The 20,522-nt window shown below is 48.4% G+C and overlaps 2 protein-coding genes across 2 annotated transcripts in view; one reads left to right on the forward strand and one right to left on the reverse strand.

Moving 5' to 3' along the window:
- EDA (ectodysplasin A) overlaps positions 1-12,691 on the forward strand; it is a 419,425-nt gene extending 406,734 nt beyond the window's left edge. The window contains exons 4-8 of the mRNA XM_049643905.1: positions 1,535-1,714; positions 3,105-3,139; positions 4,079-4,130; positions 6,742-6,866; positions 8,679-12,691. Coding sequence (XP_049499862.1) covers positions 1,535-1,714; positions 3,105-3,139; positions 4,079-4,130; positions 6,742-6,866; positions 8,679-8,930 — 644 coding nt within the window. The 3' untranslated portion in view covers positions 8,931-12,691. The remainder of the gene's footprint in view (positions 1-1,534; positions 1,715-3,104; positions 3,140-4,078; positions 4,131-6,741; positions 6,867-8,678) is intronic.
- Positions 12,692-13,881: 1,190 nt separating this feature from the next.
- LOC125931724 (acyl-CoA wax alcohol acyltransferase 2-like) overlaps positions 13,882-20,522 on the reverse strand; it is an 8,453-nt gene continuing 1,812 nt past the window's right edge. Inside the window, exons 2-7 of the mRNA XM_049643908.1 lie at positions 16,348-16,458; positions 15,895-15,965; positions 15,444-15,648; positions 15,041-15,215; positions 14,257-14,456; positions 13,882-14,036 (exon numbers count right to left, since the gene is read on the reverse strand). Coding sequence (XP_049499865.1) covers positions 13,882-14,036; positions 14,257-14,456; positions 15,041-15,215; positions 15,444-15,648; positions 15,895-15,965; positions 16,348-16,458 — 917 coding nt within the window. The remainder of the gene's footprint in view (positions 14,037-14,256; positions 14,457-15,040; positions 15,216-15,443; positions 15,649-15,894; positions 15,966-16,347; positions 16,459-20,522) is intronic.

Raw genomic sequence — 20,522 nt, forward strand, 5'->3', positions numbered from 1 at the left:
TATTTTTAAAGGAGGGCCTGATAAACTAGGTTACGATTCTCCTGCCTAAGAGTCTGGGGAGTAAGGAGTCAGAGTTATTAAGGAGATGTTTAAGTGAGATTTAAGAAGGTTACATTTAAAACTAAGAGAGTACCACCGGTGGAGATACTGTCATGGAGTCTCTGATCAAAGCCCTGTATTCCTAGGATTTCTACAAAATTGTGAGAAAGTAGTGAAGGAAAGAAGACACCCCTTCTATGGCTACCTGCAGTGGGTAAATTGGGCTGCACAGAGCCAAGGAAGTAAACAGGACTTGCAGGTTTTGGTTCAAGACCACAGTTATGACTCAGTCAAATAGCTACATCCTGGTGGGAATGTTGGAAAGACTGGAATATAGAATAGAAGGGCTAGGATTTTTCTGAAAGGATAGTGAGGAGGAAAAGGGGAGGAGTTGGTGGGTTTGATTAATAACACATTCGAGAGAATAAGCCCTCTGAGGAGAGATGCTGGGAAGCTACATTATGCAGCCTATAAAAATGGAGGTTGATAGGTGATTTAATGTCTTTGAGCATATGAGGGTGATTATGTGTATGATGGTAACTATTCTTCCCTATCTACACAAAGAATAGAATAAGAGCTTCAATTGCCACAGGAGGAAATTTCAGTTAAATATATGGAAGAACTTCCTAACAGTGAGGGGGTGATAAACACTGGAACATGTTACCAAGGGAGTTTGCAGAAGTGCCTTTCCCAGAGATCTTTAAAAATAGGGTTTAGAGAGGTCAGCTGAAAAAGCAAAACCTGCCAACTGCCTCTTTAGCTTTTTCTACTCTCCACCTCCCCTTCTTTCCTTTAATCTCTCTTTCTCTCTCTCCCACTCTCCCTCCCTCCCTCCTTCTCTCCCCATTCCCCCCAACCTCTCATCTCCCAAACTCCTTCTCTTTTGCAGCTACAACCACCTCTATACCAAGCCCTAATTCCTATACATCCTGACTTCTCTAGGAAACCTTCCTGGAGTTGATATTATTCCCAAGGTCAGGCCATCCTCCTAGCTCCCTCTTGTCATCTGCATCAATTCCACCAAACTGAGCAGTAAATATGAAAGCCACACTCTTTAACTATAGCCTAATTCTCAATTCTAAAAAGTGACCCACAAGTCTGGCCACTTGGTAATTCTAATCTTTGGACTCAGCTGAAATGTAACCTGTTTTTTGAAGCCTTCTCTGACCTCTTAAAAATTTTGTCTACTAATTTTGCCACTAATATAGCACTTATACTATCCTGTGACTGTGTCTGTTTCCTAGTAGACTGAGCTCCTTAAGGGTCATTTATTTCTATATCTTCAAACCAGTTCTGTAAATAATTATTCATGAAAGAGGGTAGGGGAGGGGTGTGTGTGTGTGTGTGTGTGTTGTATAGTGTAATAAAGGTGTTTACCTTTATTACAGCAGGAATTCCCAGAGGGCTGACCTTGTTTCCTTAGAAGTCTGTAGAATTCCTGACAGTATATTATCAGTCAATAACTACAAATTTAACACTAAATCTTGTCTTTTAGGAAAGAAGGCAGGACCTCCTGGGCCCAATGGCCCTCCAGGACCTCCAGGACCTCCAGGACCCCAAGGACCCCCAGGAATTCCTGGAATTCCTGGAATTCCAGGAACAACTGTTATGGGACCACCTGGCCCTCCAGGTCCTCCTGGTCCTCAAGGACCCCCTGGCCTCCAGGGACCTTCTGGTGAGTTCCTCTGTCTCTCCACCTGCCCCCAGGCTCTCTGCAAGTACCTTAAAAGAGCAGGTGTAGGTGATCCTGAGAGAAGTTTCAAATGGTGGTGATGGCTTTGGTGAGCAGTAAGAAAAGCAGGTCTCCCAGCTCCCAGCTCCGTGGAAAGCTGGGAATATAAGAAGGCAGGAGGGCCTGCCCTACTCTAACTTCCTGTGTATACCAACATGTCAAGGACAGGCCACCTGTTCTCAACCTTTTCATCGCAATCCCTCCCTGACTCTAGGCCTCCCTGTATTGAGCAAGTAAACTCGTATATATCAGAGTTCCAGTGGGGGGTGGATTTGGTCTGTTCTGATTTTCAGCATCTATCACCACATGGCCGGCGTCTGATTAGAAGCAGGCTATGGAGAGGAATGTTGGGGACTAGAAAAAGTGGCAAGCTTTATAATAGTCTCCTCCCATGAACTCTGACGTGCCTTTCCCATAGAGGTAGAAAAATAGTCACTGGTGGTCAAGCAGTTGGAAACTTACAAGTCCCTCAGACTGTGGAAGAAGCAAATGCAGTCACTGAGACTGAGGAACCAAGTGCCTCTTGCACTACATCATTACTGCACCACATTGCCCATTCACATAGCATCTAATCTCTTTGCATCTTTTCCCTTGGGCCCAGAAGGGCATCCAAAAGGTATAGATGCCAGTCCAAACCTGCCTAATTGGAATTGACAGGAGTCAGACTGCCAGGGCTTAGGTCAGTTGTTATTTCCTCCTCCTGCTCCCCTCTTGTATCTTGGGGCTTTAAAGAAATGGACTCTCTACAAAACTGATTTCTCTAGGCCCCAAAATTCTGGGTCTTTGACTCATAGTTCAAGTGGGGCTAATCAGCATTACTGTGACCACAAGAGAAGGAGATAGAGGGTTTTTTTTTTCTTTATCCAATCTTTCCACAGATACTGAGCATTTTCTACATACAAGAGATAGATTGATAAGTGGTCCCTGTTCCCATGGAGTTCATGTCCTAGAAGAGGAGAGACCTGATTAAAGAAGCAAGATGTTTACAAATGGCAAACTGTCTATGAAGAAAATTAAAGAAAGGGAGCAAAAGACTAAGGAAGCAAGTAACATTGTCTCAGGGTCACACAGTGGCAGGACTGCTCTCTCATCTGTCTTTATGGGTGCACAGTGAGGCTTGCCTTGGGCCAGCATTAGCAAGAGGCCAGTTTCCCTGCTGGATGCTAGGCCCTCTGAAGAGACAGGTCAGGGACAAGTAACAGAAGGAAGTGGTATCCTCTCCCATCCCCAGGCCTGGCTGCCCAAAGCAAGTCTCACTGCCACTGGCTGCCTAGATGAGGGGAAAGGGAAGTAGAAGGAGCATGCCCTCTGATTGTCCTGTCCTATTTTGCAGGTGCTGCTGATAAAGCTGGACCTCGAGAAAACCAGGTTGGCTGGGAATTGCTTTCTTCCTGGGGAGGAGGGAAGGCCACAGGCTAGAACCACCTTAGAATTTGCTCCCTATTAAAATTGCTGAGGCTTTGTTTTGTAAGGATACCCTGGAGCTCCTGAGATGGTTCACTCACAGCCCCCTCTCATGTCTATGAGCAGAAAAGCTTTTCCCCAGGGCCTGCCGTTAACTAAGGGAACTGAGTCTTGCCAAGGCCATTCCCCCCCCCCCCCCACCCCTCACTGCACAGAAGACAGAGGGTCACCATATCCAAGCTCAGGAGTCAGCTGAAATGAGATGCCAGTCAGGCCTATCCACCTGAGCCTCCAACTTCCCAGTTACCCCAGACACCTTGTCGGCACTCAGGCACTCAGACCGCCTAGGATCAGGAGCTTGAAAATCAGCCAACCAGCTCCAAGCCAAACCCAGCCTGGGCTTCTGCCTTAAAGGCCCAAAGGGCTCCTCCCTTGTCTTTAGAGCTTCCTAATCTTTGTCTATTGGCAAGTTCTGCTGCCTTGCCTCATCTCATCTCAGCCCTCCCTCACTACAGCTGTTTGGCCACAGTTATAAATGTACACAGCTGCACAGTGCTTGATGGCTTGCAGGGAATTTTATATCCATCACCTCATTTGATCTTCAGACATCCCTGTGAGAGAGGCCAGACAGAGATTCTTTAAAATCCCCATTTTAAAGTTAGGGAAATGAGGCTCAGAGGCATTCCATTCTGCTGAGGTCACATAGCTAGGAAGTGGCACAGCTACAAATCATATTACTCACTAGCAGAGATGTGGTCACTGGCATCCCATGACAGGAGAAACGAATCAGAATTGGGATATGAAAGGAGAGTAGAAGTCAGAGGTGAAAATATGGCAACTGGTGGCTAAGCAAGAAGCCATTACTCCCAGTGACTACTCTTTCTGTCCTTCTCATCCTCCCAGCCAGCTGTGGTGCATCTACAGGGCCAAGGGTCAGCAATTCAAGTCAAGAATGGTAAGAGTCCAAATAGACTCTCTCTCTAAGAGGAGCTTCTTCTCTTCCTTACCCCTAGCCTTCAGGTAATCACCAGCCTAGCTCCTCCTGGGCTCCTAAGTACCCTTGGCAGTAGGGGGCCATTCTGCATGCCATTTGCCCTCTACTGGCCGTCCTGGGTAATTGCTTGCACTGAGACCCATCGCTACATACCAATTCCATTTACAATCACTGAGGAGGAAGCTAAAAGGGACTTGAGACATCATCGAACCTGGGAACTCCTGGGAGAAGCAGGTTGTATCAGAGTCACCATGGGGATATGTGTAGTTTGATCAACATTTTCCCAATACAAACTAGAGAAGGTAAAACTACAGAAAATTAAATTCTTGTCTGACGGGTCTCCACAGAAAATGGGTGGAGGGAGTTTTTCTCGGGGTGAGGTGGGAGCATATTAGACTCTCCACTCCTCTCGGGGTGAGGTGGGAGCATATTAAACCTCTCCACGGAAACAGGTTTAAGGAGGTTAAAAAACGGATTTAATGTAACCCCTACATTTAAAAGATGGGGAACCAGAGTCCCAGAGAGATTCAAAAATACCATAAGAAATCATACTGCCTTATATTTGTATGTACTTTAAAATTTTCAACATACTTTCTTTGTCTTTTATGTTATATGATCCTCACAACAACCCTATGATATAGGTATTAGCTCCTTTGTGCAGAGACAGAAACTGAAGCTCAGAGAGGCTAATTAGCTGGCCCAGGTTTTCAGCTAAGTGGAGGAGCCAAGATTCAAAATTATGTCCATCTGATTCTTTCCACTGCACTATGCTACTTCGGTGATGTATGTACACTCCCCTGAACGACTAGGTTCATCATTTCCCCCAAAGAGACATGAACATTCATTAACAAACAGCACTTTAAAATAATGTCCAGTCCCCAGGGTGCACAAAGCCTAAAATGCATGAACCCGCAGGAGCCTTGGGAAGCAGCAAGCCAGCCAAGATGCCAGATGCTTACAGAGCTTGGAGTGGAAGGGAGGGGCTCTGAGTGCAGAAACAGTAAATGAAGCTTAAGAAACCTGCTGCATGGGGACAGCTCCTGAGAGCCCAGTCAGTCCTGAATTGGCTGTGCTGAGCTTCCTTAATGATTGGGCTTAGCCACATCCTGGACTGCCACCTGGATGCCTGGAATTTAATAGCCTCAAAAGTATAAGTAGGAACAGAATAGTAGCAAAACCCAAACAATCATGCTGGGACCAGGTGCCTTGGGTCCTGGGGTCTTGGATGGGCCATAATCACCATCTGTCCAGGGAGGAGTGAGACAGGCAGGAAATAGATTTGTCCGGGTGGACGGGTGGCCTCTGTGCTTATTCTATGCCGGAAGCTACAGATTTTGCTCCCACTACCACACAGCAAGACTGATTCCAGCCCCTCTGGGCCAATCCCTAATAGTAGTTTATGCTGATCTTCAGTTCTACCACAAGCAGAAGGGAGGGAGGCAGGGGAGGAAGGACATGATGCAGAGCAGTCATTTGAAGGGGTAGAGCCAGGGCTCGCTTCCTAACTCCTATCCCGCCCACTTTCACCTCGAGGGAAGATGAGGTCTTCCAGAAGGCCAGTTTCCTCACACCTCAGAGAACCAGGCCTCCTGAGACTAGCCTAACATGGACGTTCAAATCATAATTTCTTGGGTGAAGAACAGAAGGTTTTGATGGGTAAAGACCCCATGGGCTTGGACTCCCTCCTCTGGTGGTAGAAAGGAACATCCCTCTCTGTGCAGGATTGAAATAGAAGCTTGTCCTCTGCCCTCACATCTCACTGTCCAGCAAAGGTGGTAGGATTCTCCCTCTGCCCCAAATGGGGTTGGGCTGACAGACAGATGCTTTACCAAGGGTGCCTCAGGTCCCAGATACCCTCAACATCCTTTTGGCTCATTCTAGTGCTGCTTGGTGGGCTATCCCTCACTCTCATAAAAGATCCCCCTCTCCTGTGGGGTTCTGTTACCAGTGGTCACCCATCCCAGCTGCCATGAAATCTGACTCACTCCTGATCCCTAAGGTTCTTCAGGTGGACAATTCCTTGGGCTGAGTGGTTTCCTGGAGGGCCCATGGAAGCCTTCCAAAAAGGAATGGGCATGAAAGAGCTATAAAAAGGAATCTTTTAAGGAAAAGGACAGACAACACCCATGAACCTGTAAGACAGGAGAGAGATTCAGGAGCTATGGCTGAAGAAGTAGAATGGAATAATAAGACCTAGCCTGCCACTCAGTGTCTGAATTTTGCCTGTGCAGTCCCCAGAACAACAAAGAAAATAGGGCAGCATGCCCACTCTCTTCTTACCCCTACTCCCAATTCCAGCCAGAAGGTGTTAGTTACAGACCCTTCCAGATGGAGGGGTCAGGAAAGGAGAGAGGGAGACAAACAAGTGGACCCCAGGGGCCTGAGGCAGGCCTGGCAGCTGCTTCACAAACGGAATGCTGTCTGCTTCCAAATGCTGTTCTTAAAGCTTGGCCCCCTGGGCTACCCAGGTTGCACTGGGATAGGGGTATGGGGTTGCTGCTTGATATTTCTTGTTTCTGTTGCCCAGATTATTCTGACATGTACTGAGTGACTGCCCTTCTCTCATACTGAGATCTTTCAGGTGGAGTGCTCAATGACTGGTCTCGCATCACTATGAACCCCAAGGTGTTTAAGCTACATCCCCGCAGCGGGGAGTTGGAGGTACTGGTGGACGGCACCTACTTCATCTATAGTCAGGTAGAAGTGAGTACGGTCTCAGGCCTAACTCTTCTTACATCCAGAATGCAGATCCGGTGCAGGCCACATAGGGGCACTGTGGAGCCAGCCAAGACCAGCTAACTTCCTGCTTTCTAGGGTGACTGGGGTGGGGGCCCTTCACTAGGAGAGAGTTGAAAGGAGGGGAGAGAAAAGGGACTGTTTTGGTTTGGATTTTTTGCCCCCTAGCGAGATATCCTTGAAAAACTGAAAAGAGGCCCTTCCCACACCCTGCCATCTGATTCCCTCCTGCGGGGCCACAGGGCCCTTGTTTCCCCACCGAGCTGTTTGGTTCTACTGCCAAACTTGATCTCTGTCTCCATGTATTCTTTGAAAGTCAGTTGCAGGGCTGCTGAGCACCCCTTCCCCCCGCCACACACACGGCCAGCTTTACAATAAATAGTGGTCCTGCAGACTTTCTCTCCACCTCGAAAACATTTTTGACGGTCTTTCCTTCCTCTCTCTCCCATTTGCTTGTCTACCTTTCTGTTTCTCTGTCATTCCCTCCTCCTTCCTGCCATCATTCTCCCAGCCCCTTTCACCCCCAGTTTCTGTCCTTGTCCTGCCCTGGGCCTATTCCCCACATCTGCCAATGCCCATCCACTTCCACGCCTGTTTGCCTCCACTGTGGTGGCTCCTCCAAGCTAGAGGTAGATGAGCCCTGAGGTTGGGGCTACTGTGGGGTGGGCAGCAAGCAGGCAGATGGACAGAAAGACTACAGAGCCAACAGAAGGGTCTCACTGGACAGTGGCCAGAGAAGGTGGGTTAACCAGCACTTGCTAAGCCCACCAAGCATTCTGGCACAGCCTGGGTCCTGACCCAAGAAATCATATGGCACCCAAATACATTACTCCTTCCTAAAGAGCCTATGGAGGGAGCAACCTTTCATAAAGTGATTTAGGATGACAGATGAGGGTTCCAGTGTCCAGGGGGCCCATAGGTATAATCCCAATGTCCTATAGGCCATTTCTTCTAAACTCCATTGGCAGGGGGAGAAGGGGACTCAAAGCTTGGGCTGGGGTGTTTTCTGGGCCTTGAATAGAACTGGGAGTGGTCTCAGGCCTTGAACACCTTGACAACTGGGAAAATTTCCCTTGACACCAGACCTTTGAACATAGGTTAGCACTTCCTCCGGGCCTGGGTTTTGTCCTTTATCTCATTCGTGGTGGATAGCACTCCAACTCTCTGGATGTTTCCTTAATCATCAGGGGGCCAAGAGGCAACTGTCAAAACCAGTGAGAAAAATCCAGTCACGGGGAGGGGGCGCCACAAGCTGAGTGAGTGGCCATCCTTAAAGAGCCTAAGGAATGGCAGGTTGTTACTCCACCCTGTCTGGGGAATCAGTGACTTCTAAGTTCAGCCACAAATAGCCCTTGGGGCTTGAATTTGGCAGTTAATTTGTATTCATTTGTCTGTAGCTCCAACTGAGCACCTACTGTGTGCAGAGCACTGTGCTTCATGCCAGAGCTGAGGAGGGCAGAGGGCAGGGGAGGGGTTAGGGGGAGGCAGAGGGGTGATAAGGGCATGGTTCCTGCCCTCACAGAGTTTACAGCCCGTGTGCTATTGAAAAAAGATTAGCTCAGCCACCGAAGCCCCATGGAGTGAGGGAAGCACCGTGTATAAGCCCATCATCTTGCCTTTCCTGTTGACCAACTAACATGCCCTCAGTGGCACTGCCCCCTTCATGAGGTGTGCTCGCAGCTCATCTGAGACAGTCCTGTCTGTTGTCGTAGGGAAGGGCCCCACCCTCTCTTTCCTCTCTCCCCCAATCCCTTCTCGTTGCCTCTCACCCAGGTATACTACATCAACTTCACTGACTTTGCCAGCTATGAGGTGGTGGTGGACGAGAAACCCTTCCTTCAGTGCACCCGCAGCATCGAGACAGGGAAGACCAACTACAACACTTGTTACACCGCCGGCGTCTGCCTCCTCAAAGCCCGACAGAAGATTGCCGTGAAGATGGTGCATGCTGACATCTCTATCAATATGAGCAAGCACACCACCTTCTTTGGGGCCATCAGGCTGGGCGAGGCCCCTGCGTCCTAGATTTCCCCTGCCCTCTGTTTTGCCCCTGCTCTTGCCCCTGCCCCAGGTTTGGGAGCCAGGACTCCCAGAACCTCTACATGCTGCTGTGGAGTGAGGTATATGGGTGTTGCAGCCAGAGACAAATACCCCAGTGCTATTTATTCCCCAGTGACTCCAGGATGACAAGGCCTGCTTGACTTTCCAGAACGGCCTTGAGTTAACAGGACAGTTGATAGAGCCCCAGAGTTTGCATGAAGCAGGACCTTCTTCCTTGGCTTCATGTTCACTGGCTCCTGGCATGACTCTTCAACCTCAAGGTCCCTATTGTCAAAGTTTTATTGTTTCTTGCACTAAAGTGGGGTTCCAGGGCAGCAGGCAAGAGAAAGCAAAGGTGTACGCCAGACTGCGGGGAGGGGGGTGCAAACCTCTGAGCCTAAGGGGCTGCTGTTCCTCTCTTGGGTAGGGCTAGGGGCAATTGTGGGATGAGAGCAGAGTGCTGAAGCCAGAGCACAGAGGCAGGGAGGGGAAAGGCATGTGCTTGAGGCAGAGACTGAAGGAGAAACCTGCCAAGCAGGGCATCCTCAACAGTGGAAGCATCCTTGCTGCTCTGCGCCACAGCCTGCCAGAGGGTCAGAGTGCTCTTCCCACTCAGGCTGAGAGCCACTTTGCGGCAACTCACTGGGCTTTGGGGACAGGAGGTTTGCTCTTGGAGCAGTTGCAGAAAATGGCCAGAAACCAGCCTGCCTAAGAACCTGAAGGCATACTGGGGGCCACACGTCTTTCACTTTGTTTACAGCCACACTCCACGCTCAGAAAAATCTCTGGCTCCCTTTCCAATTGTTCTCTTTCCCAGCCTGACCAGAACTCCTGTCTTCTTTCTCCACAGAGCCTACCTCTGTCTGAGACAGGTGCCTAACCTGGGACCTGTGCTTATTCAAGTCTGGGATACTCTTTAGATGACCTGGGCATAAAGAGACTTTCCCGTTTATTAAGCAACACAAATATTCATCTATTCAAGTTGTGTCTGGGGGCAATGGGTTGGACTGGATGGCCTCCAGGAGTCCCTTCAAATTCTAATATTTAGCTTCCATGATAGTCTACAAAAACTCCCAAACCCTAGCCTGCCCCTGGGCATCAACAAGGCAGAACTTTTCTGCATGACCCCAAAAGGGCAAGAAAGAGGAGAGGACAGTGGGGTTTTTTCAAGTTAGCTGCAACCCAAGTGGTCATTAACCTAGGCCTTATCCAAAAGGGCAGCACCTGATGCCCTACTGACCCACCTTTCTTCACTCTGGCTTTAGAAAAGCCACAGCAGAGTCACCATGGATTCCAGTGCTGCTTCCCTGAATCCAAGCTCAAGAGAAGCCAGCATCTAGGCACTGGGCAAAGCTCTGCCCTGTACCCAGGTCCAAAGACCCTTCCCCCCCCCACCCCAAGTTTCCCACTGAATCATAGAGTGGGACCATTCAAAGGCCTTATTTCTAACTGCCTGGGACCAGTCTGGATTCCAGACTGGAATCCAGTTTCTGGATTCTGGGTCTAGTCCAAAGCTGGGGAGGGCCAATCTTGTATAGTCTGCTACCTCTGCTCCTGAAACAAGTTTCCCTTTGGAGAGATTGGGGATAAAGCCCTTCAGGCAATGGAAACCCCCCAAGAACAGGGACTCATTTCTCAGCTGTACCTTCCCTTTCCAAACAACTACAGTGCTTGGCCCTTCAAGGGTCAGGGTAAGAGGTGGTGGGCTATGACACCATCATCTGGTTGCTAATGAGAGCCTTACAACCCCAAGTAGGGCAAACTGTAGGCATGTGTCTGGCCCAGGCTCCTCTAAAGTGCCTTAGACAGTCCTCAGTTATAGCAAGAACTGAAGGGAACCTCTCCTTAAAGTTTGGAAAGTACTTTCTTATTATGTCCTTCGATGATACTATAACTCCCATCATTTAGACAAGGCTCAGAGAAGTTACGTGCTTTGACCAGGATCTCAGCCAGGTCAGACTCCAAAGCTATTCCATGGTGCTACACCATTGCGTTGTATTTGTGGTCTAGAAAGAACCAATAAAAATGGGAATGAGGACCCCAAATCCTTCAGCGTCCCTAAGAGAAACCCAGGAATGCTCATTCCGATTCCTTGATGGCAATTCCTTGATGTTCTTTTGGCTGCCAGGGGCTTCATGGAAAAAGAGTAGGCCATTTCCTTGGGAAATAGCCATCAGCCATAGAGCTCTTATGAGAGCTCAGAAGAATTGTCTTGGTACCATGTCTAAGCAGCAGGCCTCTAGTACCAACAGAACTGTACCCCTCATGTTTTTCCACTCACCTGGTAATCCAGCCACTCATCATGTATCCAGCCCCTGCTGCAGGTGAGGTCTTCCATTGGTTATCCTATAGACAGTTTATAGGAGCTGGTCCACTTCCCACAGCTACTAAATGATTCCTTATGTCTTTCTACCATACCACAGAGAGCTCTGTCTACCAGGATCTGTCCTAATGGAGGAAAGACCCGAGAGGATGTGTGTGAGGAGAGAGAAGGAGAAGGCTTCCTAATTGTACCCCTAAAGGACATTGTGAAACCCATTCTATTCTCCAGACATAGAGGGGATTATAGGGGGAAGAGGATTTGCACAGGATGCTTTATTCATTGTGAAGCCCCAAAAGGAACCCTAGAGGGAGGGAGGTGATGAAGGAAGCAACAGATAGCTGGGGAGCCCAGTTGCAGCAGTCATTGGCAAAGTGGTGAAGCAATTTACTAGTAAGAGGATGTGGAAATAGATTTATAGTCTGGAATTCTGCTGATGTGAGTTCACCAGAGGGCCAAGGCTAGCGTGGATGATGGGACGAGGACATTTGTGAGTGAGCAGATGGCAGAGGTTTGAAAGAGAATTGCATGGCAGGGGCCTTTGCCAGCTACTTGGGGTTCAACAGCCAAAGCTGGCATAAAAGATAGCTTTGGGGGGCTGTTCAGCTACTGGCTCCTTGGGAAATGTAGTCTTGGCCTTAGGTCCCCCTTCATCCATCCTGAGCCAAATCTCTTTTCCTGAGTAGGAAAGGGTTAAGAACCCTGGAGGTGAACAAAGACTTCAATCCATGTGCAAGTACATGTGTTTCCTATAACTTCCGGTGGGTGCAAATAGATTCAGAGAAATTTAGAGCTAGAAACAGAGGCCCAGAGGTGGAAGGTGACCTACCCAAGGTGAAGGAGCCCTGACCTGCTGACACAAAAGAGCAAGGGGGTGGAGCAGTCCCTGTCCCACACGGAACCCCTTCTTTCTTCTACCCACAGACTTCAGACTAGAAGTACTTGGCCCCCTTCAGGATCCTGGCCAGGCAGGGAAAAGAGTAGATGTAGCCTTTGTCAGAACTCTTCCCCCAAGGCATTCATTTTCCCTGCTCCGGCCTCTGGACTGAAAGGCTCTCCACTGGCCTAATACCAGGATGTCCTGAGGCTGCCCTGGAACTGCCTCATCCCCCACCTCCCAGCCTAGAGGCTCCCCTAGGCCATGTAAGCACAAAGAAGGAACCAGACTCTTTCTTTTAATTCATGTCAGGGCTCCCTCTAAGAGGACTTGGGGTGTGTCATTTCTTTATTCAAAAAACTTCCACTAGGGGTGGAGGGTGGGCTTCATGGGGAGATTGGCCTGGAGCAGGCCCAGTGCTGCTTTGGGGGGTCACCATCCAGTGTGAGATACTATGTACATAAACTATATATAATGTATATAAACTGGGATGTAAGTTTGTGTAAATTAATGGTTCATTCTTTGCAAATAAAGCTTTTTCCCCATTCTTGAAATAGACTTAAGCACTACCTATATGCTAGGTGCTTCTTTGCAAGCGTTGCCACACATGAGCTAGGGGAAGGACCAAGGCACTCATGTCAGAGGAGGCAACAGAAGGAAGGAGGTCTGAATTTCCTGTCCCAACATCCCACATCCTCTCTGTGCATCAGATCACACATTCCCCATCCCTAACACCTTAGGTCTTTTCCTGTAATTGCCTGTCCAGTAAGCCAGAGGTCCTACAAAGAAAGGAACATCATCCCGAGGCAGAGACACAGCACAGAGTTACCCTTAGCTTGACACTGTGGTATCTGTAATGGATATTTCATGCCTGAGCCCATAACAGCTTGGGTAGATCCACCCTCCAGCCCCCCATGATGTATCATCCCATTTTGCAGATGAGGAGACCAATGCTTAAGGAATAATGCCCAACTAGAAAGGTTACTTAAACTTCCGAAGGGCTGTTGACAAGATCTTACACTGTAAATGCTCTTTTAAACATTCAGATGCCATGGAATTTAGGGCATAGTTTGCTCAAGGATAGGAAATGGGCAAAATAACTGGAGGAGAATAATTTCGTATAGCTGTCCAATTTCCAAAGTTCAATCACATTCAGTATCATTTGATCTTCCCAATGGCCTCTGAGGTAAGCAGGGGAGGGATTCTTCATCCTACAGATGAGGAAACTCAGGCCCAGAGATGACAGATTGTTCCATGTCCTATGGCTTGAGGGTGGTGGAGTCTGAACTCCAAGCACACAGGATCTCAAGGCACCCAGTCCTGTAGGAGTCTCGATGCCAGGAGATGGGGCTGCGTGAGAGCTAGAGAAGCAAAGCCATGATCAGGGATCCTAGGCCCTTAAAACAGACTACTTGGGGCACAATGAGTTTCAGAAGAAAAGCTTTTTATTCTGTCCATTATTTTCCTCAGTACTGATGCTGAGTGAGCATGGGAAACCTCGGGGTACTTCTCTCTTAGGGCTTTCCCTGAGCTTTGGGACTATTTCCCTTGTAATCGCAAGGAAAAATCAGAGAAGTGCTGGAAGGAGGAGAGAGATGGAGGAAGAAGAGGGGTCTAGAGAACAGCCAAATGGACAGCCCCGCCTCATATTGAGGTCTGGCCAAATCGGGAACAGGAGGCCCATAGGTGACTTTTGTCCTATTTCACAGGTTCCAGGCTGAGAAGCTGCTGGATGTCTGTCAAACTATCACCAGTTCCTGGGTCTCTGAGATGCCAAACTTGGTCTTATGCTGGTCAAACAGTTTGCGTAGGGCATCAGTATAGAGTGCGTGGTATTTAGCCACAGTCTCCTGGCTCGGGTTCTCAATCTTGGGCAGTGGTAGAGGCTTCCCAACTGCCAGAGGAGACAGAGAAGGAAAAGGGGAAAGCATCAGAACAGCTCACTCCTTAGAATGGGCCTCGGCCCTCATGCCCAGTTTCTCCCCACCCTTACTGCAACCATGCCCCTTATCCTGGCCAGCCTCTCTGCCTCCAGACACAGCCAAACCCAAGGCTCAGCCTCAGAACTGGAGCCTATATCCTAGATGTGGCTGCCAGTGGAAAGGCTCACTCACCAATGGTGGTTACAGGCTGAGCATAGGGCAGTAAGCCCCAGGAGTTCTCAGTGAAGCCACGTCCATAGAAAGCACAAGGGTAGATGTGTACCATACTCTGGAACCACTTCTGGAATCGATTCACCAAGCCCCCAGGAGTGAAAATGTGCTGACTGTAGAGGTCTGCCTCCCCAAAGGCATAGGCAGGGATTAGAGGCACTCTGCAGAGGAAAGGCATATACTTTGATGGCCAGAAAGGTAGGTACCCTGCTGAAAGCCAGATGTGCTACCAGTGGTCCCTAGGTCTCCCTATAGGTTTCTCAGCACCTAACTTAGCTGGGCCTACGTCCAGACTAAGTGTGAGGGCCCCACTGTCTACCCCAGGCTGCCTGTAGGGGCAAAATATCAGTAAGCTAAAGGAAGCAAGTCCCAGACCCTCCTGTGAACCCACAGGTCTGAAACACTAGAAGATAAGACCCAAGGGCCATCTCATTTAGCTTTCCTCCCTTTAACCCAGACAGTAATGTTGGTTCTCTCTGACATGAGGCTACAGCCTTTTGTCGAGGTACTTTCGTATAGGTACTGGCCCAGATGAGAGGCTCGTGTGAGGCAGAGCAGCTCAGGGCTAGCCCTCTAGCCTTTCTTCATAAGCAGAAATGCCTCCAGGACATGGCCCAGGCTCTACTCCAACACAGAAGCAACTTTCTACCTCCCTTTTTGGATATAATTTCTTCAAAACCCCTTGCTCCTTCCCTGCTAGGCTTTTGGAGCCCTTCTGCCCATTCTGGACCAGAGGTGTCCTTACCCATGCCGAAGGGCCATGCGTACAAAGCCAGTTCGGTTCTTCAAGACCAGGGTGGTAGAGCCTGGAAGGCTGTATTTGCACTCAGCCAGGCCACCAACCACCACAATCAGCATGTTGCCTGTGCCTCTGTGGGTAAGCAGAAAGTCCATGGAGGATTGGCTCACAGAGCAGGTCCCTGGTAGGCAGAAAATGCCAAAAGCTGATTGGCCACTTCCCACACCTCCTAACTTTCCTCCCTACATCTTCAAAGAGGGGAGAGCCTCACGTCAGGCAGGTGAGCCTTAGGTAGCTTTTTAAGACCAGAGAGGATCACTGAGTTGGCCTTGCTCTCACCCATTCCCCCAACACTTCTCCCTTAAGGAACCATGTTTCCTTTGGCTTTACGTCCTAGGAGCCAACTCACCTGAAGACATGACATAGTCTCTGAGCAACGGCACCCAGAAAAAGGCTCCCAGTGTGAGAACATAAGGGGTGATACCAGGAAAGATCTTGGAGAAGCATAAGCCGTTTGTGGCAAACTGGCCAAACCACGAGTGGGACAAGACCCCATGAGGATGGCAGACAAGGATATAGTTGTGGCTGGGGGAGATATCATGAGTCTTCAACAGCTGTAGAGGAAAGTGGAGTCAGAAGGCACATAGCCAAGGAAGAGTATTCCTCTTTATGTCCAGAGACCTGGAAGGGGAAAAGGCTGCTGTGCCCAGCCACACAGGTTGGGTAACACACAGCTCCAGGGGGCATAATTCATGTGGGCCTCAATGGGAATGATGCCCCCAACCTCCACCCTGGCCCAACCACTGGCATTGGAGTTGGGGCTGGGCCTGGGACCCAAGTGGGAATCTGGGGCTACTTACCCTGAGGGGGAAGTAATCACAGTAGTGTTTCCACAGGCGCCAATTCCTCACAGAGGTAACCCGGCGGCCACCTGAAAAAGGAGCCAATGTAGCCAAGTTTTCCCCACCCCCACTGTCTTCTTCAGAGCCCTTGTCAAGGAGCCATAGGGGGGCCCCTCACCCCCTACTGTTTCCTGGCCTTGTGACAATCAGGATGGGCTATGTCACATTCGGGCCAATTTAGGACAGGCCTGCATTTCTGCTTTATTAGCTGCCTTTCCCCTAACCTACTCCAGTTCTGATCTGGGCCTTTCTAGCACTTTTAAAAAGACCCCCTTCCCTCAGCTTCTCTAAGCCAGGTAGGGACAGGCTTGAGGACTTCTCGGGAATTGGCCAGAGTCTCTTAGAACTATAATAAGAGAAGAGGAAAAAGCCTGTGGCAGGTAGCAACGCAGCCCCCAGGGGGGCCCCTACCTCGCTCGGGGGTCTTCCAGTCATAAGCCAGCCAGGTGAGAATGAGCACAGTGACCGGCCAGTACGATGTGAACGCCACCAGGTACAGGTTGACAAAGATTACGTTGATTACTGCAGGGAAGCCCAGCCCAGAGTTAATGAATTATGAACAGTCCTTCACACTTGCCCTCCCTCTTGGGGTCTCTCCACCTCAAGGTCACACACACTCTGCCCACATGCTCACTCAGTGCTCTTGCTTCCTCTCCTTAGCACATGGTCTCTGTGCCCACGTCCCCAGCCCTCCATCTCCTCTCTGTCCTTGGGAACCTGCTTCAGGTCTGGAAAAACAGATGTTTTCCTCTCCAGCTGTGGTCCATGCAGTAAGCCCTCTACTCCCCAGGACCTACTCCAGCACTGCTCTGGGCTGTGTTCAATGTCAGGGAGCCAACGATGGGTCACATTGATCCAAGTACTAGAGGTTGGGAGTCCTGGGACAATAGAGCCAGGAGCAGTTTTCCTCCAACTCACATTTTCTTCTCCAGATCTTCTCTGTGAGGCATCGGTGGAGGGAATACACGAGAAAGACAAGACCCAGGATCAGCCAGGTTGGGAGTACACAAGTTCGCAAACGAGAAACAAAGGAAAGGGCAAGGTGGGACAGAATCAGATACTGGACTGTGTCAAGCTCCAGTAAGACAGGAGCACTGTAAGGTAGAGTAATTAGGAGAGACTTAATGGAGATGAGTCCTAGGGAGCCACACTCACTTAGAATTATTACCAGACTCAGTTTTTAAAACAGCTGTGAATGAGGCTGTGTGAGAGAAAGTGGGTCAAAATAAAGGTTAGAAAAGACAAAAAACACTTCCAACTGGACATGGCAGATTGAACACAAGTTTTTATCTTTTTTTTAATGTTTATTTATTTTTGAGAGAGAGAAAGAGAGTGTGAGCGGGGGAAGGGCAGAGAGAGAGGGAGGCACAGAATTTGAAGCAAGCTCCAGGCTCTGAGTTGTCAACACAGAGCCTGATGCAGGGCTCAAACCCACAAGCTGTGAGATCATGACCTGAGCTGAAGTCAGATGCTTAACTGACTGAGCCACCCAGGCGTCCCACAAGTTTCTATCTTGACTCCTTGCCAAGGCCTCGCTAAAGTTACCATAAGAATGTTTTAAAAAGTATAGATCTGCAAGAAGAAAAAGAATTAGAGAGATACCAACAAGAGTGGACAAGAGATACCAGCAAAATATTTGCATGCTTGAAAGTAGTTGAAGGAAGGAGTAAGTGATTTCAAGGAAAGAAAGCTGAAACCTAGTTACCTGCAAGGGGAATGGCTACAAGAGCAAGACTGTTTGTTGTAGAAAATATAGGAAAGACTCATAATTTGGAGTCATTAGATGTGACAAAAAGCACTGTGAGGCACAAGGCTTGATTGAAAGTCTATCAAAGAAGTAGTTAGAACCCCAGGTCCCATCCCCGCCCCTACACCATTGGACAATGGGAGGACTATTCTCTGAAAAATTGAACCGAAGAGACTCTAAACTCAGACACTTATAGTAGACACAGCTAAGACATTCTATATGCAGCCAAATTGTGAATCCAGTATGAAAGAATAAGGACCATCTCAGACATATAGTCTCAGAGAGTTTATCTCCCATGTCTGTTTCTCAGGAAACTACTGGAGGATGTATGTGGTCCATCAAGGTAAGAGAGTAAACCAAGACAGAGGAGGGCATGGGATCCAGGAAAAAAAGGAGCCAACGGAGGAAGAACTGACCAGGGCCAGGGCTAGGGTGAGGCAAGCAAGGTGCTTAGGACACAAAATTTAAGAAGACACTCTCAGGGTCAGGCAAGTACTGACTGAATACTTGCACAACCCGGAGAGTGAGCACCTTCTTAAATTATGCACCCAAGGTACCTCAAGGGCCCTGGAGGTGAGAGCTATGCGTAAGACCAGATTGTAACAGGAAGATGCTGGGCTCCAGCAACAATATCCTCAAGGAAATAAACAATAGGGGGATGGGAGAGGACCTTACAGATTCCTGATGTGTTCACTGATATTGAGAGATTAATATGTCTGTGGAGAGTTTGAAGATGAATTGGTGTAACTAATAGATAGCTAATAGAGCATAAAAGAAATTTAAAATGAGGCAATTGTAAGTTCCAGAGAAACAGAAAATTGTACAGGAAAGGAAATATACTCTCAGTACACTAAATGGCTCACCTAGGGATATTCCTAGTCATAGTCAGGCATTTAACCAAACCTGTGCTACAACAATCTCTGAAGGATGAAGGAAATGGACAGATCTAGCAATAGTGTATAGAACCAAATTCTCATCTTCCATATTAGAAAGTCAGTGACAATATCTAAAGTTGTTAAATCAGAAACTAGCAATATTTAGACATTTTAAACAGTAAAATGTAGACACATGGAGATAAATACCAGAAGAAAAAGCTAACAAAGCTGAAAATGGCTACCTCTAGGGAACAGATGTAAGGGTGAAACAAAGGCCAGCAGTTTTTAGCTTTTGATATACTCCTTATAAAACTATTGGACCTCTCAAGAAATAGAGTCATGGGTCTAGTCCAGAGGACACCTCCCTGTTTCCCTTGGGCTTTGCTCAACCCAGATGGTGTTGGGGACATCTTGTGAGGCAATGTGGCCTCAGGTAGAGTGCCCTGACAGTGAGATGAATCCTGGCTCTGCCATTTACCATGAGTCTGCTCTCAGACTAGTCACTGAACTTCATCTGCCAAGTGGGAATTACACTACCAATGTCTGCCTTATCTTCCTCATAGACTTATTGTGAGGGTCTTCTCTCAAGGCCTTTAGGGTCCAAAGGGATATGATTCCATGAACAGAGTGAAGAGCTTGGAAGGTTCCAAGGGGCCATTTGCTCCACCCACCCCATGTGAGCTAGCAAGGGAAGGGGGAGTGCTGGAACCCACATTTCCTAAGGCCCAGGCCTAGAGCCCTCCTGCCTGTTCCATACTACCTCTCTGTATGTCCCACAGGCAGACTCTAATTAAGACCTCTCTGGGACAGTTTGCCCTCTGCACTCATCTCCCTTTCTGTCACACACCTCCTTCAGCCTCCTCTGCTCCACCTCAAACTGGGCCCTAAGCCCTCCGTCTTGCCTTTTCCGTTTCTCTTGCCCATATCTTCTGATCATCAAGCCTTATTAATTCTGTTCCAATTTCTCAAATCTCTCCTTTTTTTCCCCTCTTGTCTCCATCCCAATTACTACTGGTCTGGTATGAATCACTACCATCTCTCACCTGGATGATTTCAACAGCCTCTTCCTATAACCAATTTGCTACACAGAGCTATAGTGATCTCTTGAAAACACAAATCTGATGCTGTTGTCCTGTGCCAAACCCTATCATGGCTCCACATGGCCCTCAGGAAAAAGTCCAAACCCTATTCCTTAGTTTACAATGCCCTGCACCATCATCCCCAAACTGCCTGCTTCTCCAGTATCCTCTTTCTTCTGTCTCCCATTCATTCACTCGATATGGATTGGGCATCAGTTCTGTGTCTCTTGCCCCTCATCCCACTTAACCACTGTCAGCTCCTTGAATGCTTTGTTGCTCTCCCTCATCGTAGCCTTGTCATGTGTCACCCACTCTCTGCCCTGAACACTGCTCCTTCTTCACCTAGTTCCTAGTTCTCCTAGTTCAAGAGTCAACTCATTCAACAGAAAAAAAATGGGCAAAGATTATGAATGGGCAGTTACCAGAAATTTTAAATGAGGCAATTATGAATTAGACTGCACCCTGGACTAGCATGTGCTCCAGGGACACATCCAGATCCAACCTCCCAATCAGCATTGAGTGAGCTGAGGCAAGAGGTAGGGAAAGGAATTCCTAAGCTGGAATCAGGCCCTTGTGGGCTCAATTCCCAGGCCAGTTACTCTGCTTCCTAAGCTGTGTGATCTTGGACAGACCACTTACACTACATGTACCTCAGCTTCCTCATCTGTACAATGGAGATTATTTGACACATAAGGTGCTTAGAACAGTGCCTGACGCGATAAAAGGGTGCAATTAATGTTAGCTAATATGAGTATTAGCGCTTATTATGTATGTGTGGCTATTGGTATATATATACCTATATATATATATGCCAATGTATATATATATATATATACATATATATATATACACACACACCAATAGCCACACATACATAATATATAT

Source organism: Panthera uncia, chromosome X (genome assembly GCF_023721935.1).
Source record: "Panthera uncia isolate 11264 chromosome X, Puncia_PCG_1.0, whole genome shotgun sequence".
Classification (NCBI taxonomy): Eukaryota; Metazoa; Chordata; class Mammalia; order Carnivora; family Felidae; genus Panthera; species Panthera uncia.